Here is a 6,000-nt window from a genome sequence, read left to right as displayed (position 1 = left end):
TGTGACTGGTGACAAGCCGTGTCATGTGGTGGTGGTCGCGGTCCCGGCATGGCGGCAGCGAGGGTTAGACGCGCGTGACGTCATGGAATGTTAGTGTTGCAGGTGAGGGCGCGGCGCGAGTGTGCGCGAGTGTGCGCTAGTGTGCGCGAGGTCGCAGGCGCCGCGGCGGCCGGCGAGCCGCGAGCCGCGAGGGCGGGCAGCGCGCAGGCGACACCGCCGCGAGCCGCCAGTTCGCCACAGTCGGTCCGCCGCCGGCACCCACGACGAACGCGCGCGCGCGACCCGCGCTCCCCGCCGCACGCGCCACTCGCGCTGCTCTCGCTACTCCCGCGCACGTCGCCGCACGCGCCACACGCGCCACACACGCCATGAGCTCCGGCAAGAGGAAGCTGTCGTTCCTCGGCTTCGCCCCGCAGGTCAGTGAGCGTTACACACGATTATTCGTTATTTATTTTAATTAATTGTAATATAGTCTTACTGTCGATCCCGATGCGACGTATGAACGAACATCTAACAGATATCTCGTTTTTTTTACTATTAGGTAATGTTTGAACAGGCATGTACTCATTAAACAATTTCCCGGTAAATAATGTGGAAGGTACGTGTGGTACGTACTGTACGTATAACGCATAGACGCTGGTGAAGTGTTTGCCGTCATGTGCGCCTGCGCACACTGCAAACCTCGCACGCCTCTTAAAAAAGCGTATTGTACATAATAATATATTAATATATGTTTTGTGTCAGATGTCAAGTAAATAACTAAACGTGTACGATCCTTGCGAATGCTATTTGATTCTGTGCGATATACTCGTATCCTTAAAGTAATACGATGTTTATCTGTGTTGTACCACTTATTTATACACTAGTACCGCTGCGGGCGGTGCAGCTTGCTACGAAATCTGCTGCCGCAGGGACTAAGTTTCTACTCCGAATCGGAAAAAAAATATCTGAGGAGAGTTCTATTCGATTTCACACCTCCCGAACCAAGAAAATAGATAAGAAAAAATATAGAGATATGGAGTGGGTAAGATAGATATTTGTATTTATGTAAATCTGGTACAACATAATGATAGCCACGTTCACGTCGCCTGCCTGCTATTGATAAACGAAGGTCTACGCCAGAAAATGGGTATAAAAGAATGTAAAGAAATCATCAACAGCGAATACAATCTTGGGATGATTGTGGTGAACGGCAGCAAGGAGTGTAGAGCAGTGTAGAGTTGACGATACGCGTCGAGCGGGTGTTGCTGTTTGTTGCTGTGTGCAGCTGTGTGGTGAGCGCGGCGACGCTCGTTCCGCACGAGTCGCGGCCCGTAGCCGTGCCGCGGCGCCGTAGCCCTTGACAGCTGCCAACCGCGACGGCCGCGCTCCACCCGCCACCGCTTATTAGCACACCGACGACCGCTAATGGACGGCGGCCGACTCCTTGCGCTCTCTTACATCGACTGACATCGATGACATCCCGTCACATGATCACGTGCGACCACCGACTGCAGAGTGCAGTAGCATCGAACATGTTATCCATGGAGATCTGCCACGTGCCGCAGTGCCAGGCGCCTGCGACGGCGTAGACTGCCGTAGAGCGGCGGCGATCACGTCTCCTGTGCTCTTCAACTAGGAAAAATCAATAGCATTTGAGAATGGCGCCATTCAATCGAAATTGCGTCCGGTCAGATTAAGAAGCGAGGTACCGTTAGCTCGACTGAACCTTTTCCGATACATAATGGAAGCCATCGGAAGCGTGTAGTGCAAGTGCAAGGAGTGCGAGGAGACTTCGCTGAGTGCGGTGCGTGTGCGGGACGTGTGCGGGGCGTGCGTCACATGTCGCCCACAACACTGCGCAGCGGAACAACAGTGCAAACTGAACATAGTCACTAGCGATAGTCACCGAGTTACGTAAAAATGTTTAAAAATATAGAATGATTTCATGTTGCTACATTCGCTGCTGCATATTATGCATGTACTTAGAATGTCCGTGACAGTATATGAAACACTAGCTCAGCCAGACTGCCACGCGCGTCTGTCACACTGACACACTGACACACTCACACTCACCAGCATCAGAATCAGAACATACCGACGCTGGGTGGAAGTTCACAGTGGACTCTGCCGCGCTCATGATCAACACATTTGAGCGGATGAGCCATCGAGCGCGATCTCGATCGAGCTGTGCCCGCGCCACGCGTGGCGTGTGGCGTGCGGCGTGTGCAGCGAGTATCTTTACGTCACCCCGACAACCATGCGCAGAGATGGGTCAGTTTATTTATAGAGTCCTAGAGTGCGCAAAAGTACTCTCTCGCTCTCTATTGGACTCTATTCCATCACTCTCACAAGTGTCATAGCCTCACGAGCTGATAGTAACCGACGCCATTGAGTACGTTCTGGAGGCACGGAGTCCACAGTTGTTGCAAGATTCGAATCGATTCGCCATAGTAGCAGGAGGAAAGCGGACTCTCCGACATCAGCCGACATTTACAAACGTACAAAGTATACGTCCCGAGGCTGGAGTACAAAGTAGATTGTGTGGAGAGAGATTAAAATAACCAGCGTGCACTCTGATGACGTCACGTCGATAACAGCCACAACGTTTTTCGGTAAAGTAAAATATTTATCTAGCGGGTGTTCCACATCTGAGTGGTGTTTGTACAAGCCGCTGGCCGCCGAGCTAGCGACACTGTCTGTCACTCTGTCCACACTCCACGTGCCGTTCATGACGCACCCCCAGCACCCCCACGCCTCCACCACTAGTGTGATGACGATAAGGTCCATCTGCTAACTTTACATAACTTTAATATCATCATCATTATGGATGGCTGGTATAGAGTTAGCGGGAGCGCAACCACGATAGAGTCATACCAGCGAGATGGAGCGCAGTTTGAGCAGATGTGTAGTAATCAAGCATCGTACAATGTTTAATAGTAATGTGTCGCCCGGACCACAAGCTGTGACTCGACAGTAGGGTGAGATCGGTGAAGGTTAACGAGGAACGCCCGCTGAAACCGCTGAAACATTGTACGTAGGTACGTGAGCGATACGTCCTAACACTAATCGGTATCAATACTGTCGCGATAAAATGAAACTTTGAAATTATCTTGAGTACAAAAAATATGTCACGATATAGCGATTAAGATGTTATTGCGAGGCTCGCGTCGCCGAAGGCCGCCACATCTCGACACAGTCAGCTGCTGGCGCTGAGGGTCGCTGAGGCGCGCTCAGGGACGCCGCGGGGCGCTCGGCCGGCGCTCTGCGACTCGTACAGGGTCGCGCAGCCTTTATCTATTGCGCCGAAGGTGGCTACTCTCGAGCCGTATTATTTAAAGATATGGTGTTGTTTACGCTAATTTTATCGGCTCGCAATCGGACGGCCGGATAAGATATGCACGTCTTTTCCGCGTAGGTGAGGGCCGCTACGGCGGCGTCACGTGCCGTCGACTGCCGTCCGGCGCCCGCCGGCGCTGTTGCCGTACTTGATACTTCGCCACCACTGCGCGTTTTATCTCAACTACGCAACGTAAAAAGTAGACGGTGTTAGAATTTTAAAGAGGCTCGTGTACTAATTAATGCAAGAAATCATTTTTATTCGATCCTGTCGGTCTAAGTTGTCACCGCCGTTGTCTTGCATGCCTTTTGATTGGAGTGAGTGAATGATAGGTGCTCCTTTAGGAATAGGACTCCCGACTAAATGTATGTCGAGTGAATGAAATGAATATTGATAGCGACACTTTACACCATTCAATATGGAATCGATCCCCTGTGGTTCTGCACGGAGTATTGGACACACACTGTAATGTCTATAATGAACATAAATATTGTGGTGATCCACGAGGACCACGAGTGGACGGCTCACTGACGGCCGCGTGTATTTGAGTGGGACGCGACGCGGCGCGAGATGAACTCTCCCGTGGAGGTGAAACCTTTTGTATACTTAGTTTAGTTAGTACATATTTTTAATTCATAAAGTGAAACAACAGAGTATGTGTACTTAGGTGTTTCACGCATGGCACACACGTAATACGAATTATATTATATTATGTTTGTAGTAGGCAATGAGCAAATCATAAGCAGTCCAAGTGTCGCGCGGCGAGGTAGTGAGTCAGTGAGTCAGTGAGTGAGTGTGGAGCACGCCGCCTGCTGGGCTGGACTCTCGCCGTATGAACGTATGTATGCCACTGTGTGCCACTGTATGCCACTGTATGCCACTGTAGGTCGCTGTAGGCCTCCACACCGCACCACACCTGCGTTGTGTCTCACGCACCACTGCGCGCTGCGTCTTATTTTTATTATAGTTGCGATGCATATTAAATAGTTCCTTACTGTGTAGTTTCCTCGGTCAATCCGGGAGGCCTGCGCAGTGCGCATGGCGTGGCGGCTCCCCGAGCTGTCCCTAGTGGTGACCAGCGCTGTGACGCTCTGCACCACTAGTCTTACCTGATTTAAAACCATGTAGCCTGCGCCAGTGGGTACTTACTTACGTGTGCACCAAAGTGACTATAGATGTCCCTGTCTGTGCATGTCATGTTCGTTGATCGCAAATGATATAATTAGTAGAGTGTCGTGGGCCACTGTGACGATCGAACTCATCGAGCCTAGGGAGTGCGAGGGTGGTGGGCGTGGCGGCCGTGGTGGCACTAGCGGCTGGTGGTCGCGCACTTGTGGTGTGTCGTCACCACTTCAGGAGCCCTCTGCAAATGATGACTACTTTATGGTATGAGAGGAGCGGTGCATGGCAGACGATGAGACGAGCAACATTCACCAACCACATCGTGTCCTGGTGGTGAATGTGAAGTAGTGACAGTGTGCAGGCGACAGTGTGGTGGCGGGCGGGTGCGGTGGTGCACCATGTCAATGATGTGTGCTGTACTCGTATATTAACAGACAGTGGTTCAATTGAGGCGCCAGCGGTTGATAATGATTGTCGTCGTCGTATATTTAGCTGCCACTCTGTACTAATAATAGCTCGATGCACAAGTACGTGTTGGGATTGTAGTGATTGTAGTCATTGTAGTGATTGTAGTGATTGGCGTCCAATAGTGTCTATTTAACGACAGCGCGACATTGATCGAACATATCCACGACACACGACACTTGACGACACACAGTCCGAGACTCTACTACTAAATCAAGATCTTCTACAAACATGCAATCTTGGTAATGATATATTACTAGCTGACCCGCGCAACTTCACTTGCGAGAGAGAATAAGTCATAACTTTCCCCGTTTTTGTAACATTTATCATTGCTACTCCGCTCCTTTTGATCGTAGCGTGTTGTTATAGAGCCTAAAGCCTTCCTCGATAAATTCAATACAAAAATATTTTTTTCAATTCGAACCAGTACCTACCTAGTTCCTGAGATTAGCGCGTTCAAGCAAACAAACAAACTCTTCAGGTTTATAATATTAGTATAGATTACGTAGCGTATTTGCGACAAAACCGTAGTGAATCTATCTTTATATACCTATATAATTCTTCTGTAAATGTGTATGTCACTGAACTTCTCTTAAACGACAGGACCGATTTTGATGAAATATTTTTGTGTGTTCAAGGGGATCTGAGAATGGTTTAGATTCACAATTTTGTCCGCTGGACAATGTTTTTTTAATAAATTTTTAATTTATTTGTCAGGATAACGTCTGTCGGGTCCGCTAGTACTTGTATAATAAATCTATCATATTGAAATAAACATGTAAACTAATTGTTCAAGTCAGGTAGCCGTCTGTATCTGGGTGTGTGGGTGACTGGGTGACCGGGTGCTGAGGACTTTGCTGGAGTGGCACACGCTCGGCGTGGTGGCGTGGTGTAGCGGCCGTGCCGCGGAGGCGCCTCGCAGGAGGTGACCTTCATTCGAATTTCTTCACTCGGAATCAAATCTTGTTGATTCAGTTGAATCGTAATTAGACAGAATCAGAAACATGCAGATTAACATAACACGTGCCCGGAGGCACCGTCGTCGCCCTACTGGCTCTCTGCCGCCTCTCTGCCGCCGACGACATGGACACCAC

At 49.8% G+C, this 6,000-nt stretch overlaps 1 protein-coding gene across 1 annotated transcript in view; it reads left to right on the top strand.

Annotated features, from left to right (window-relative positions):
- Positions 1 to 215: 215 nt before the first annotated feature.
- Positions 216 to 6,000, top strand: part of Ae2 (anion exchange protein Ae2) — a 30,749-nt gene continuing 24,964 nt past the window's right edge. Inside the window, 1 exon segment of the mRNA XM_076134481.1 lies at positions 216 to 416. Within this exon segment, the coding sequence (XP_075990596.1) occupies positions 369 to 416 (48 nt within the window). The 5' untranslated portion in view covers positions 216 to 368.

The sequence above is a fragment of the Anticarsia gemmatalis genome, chromosome Z, assembly GCF_050436995.1.
Source record: "Anticarsia gemmatalis isolate Benzon Research Colony breed Stoneville strain chromosome Z, ilAntGemm2 primary, whole genome shotgun sequence".
In the NCBI taxonomy this organism is placed as follows: Eukaryota; Metazoa; Arthropoda; class Insecta; order Lepidoptera; family Erebidae; genus Anticarsia; species Anticarsia gemmatalis.
Note: the sequence above shows the minus strand (reverse complement) of the source record. Positions and strands in the feature narration are given on the sequence as shown.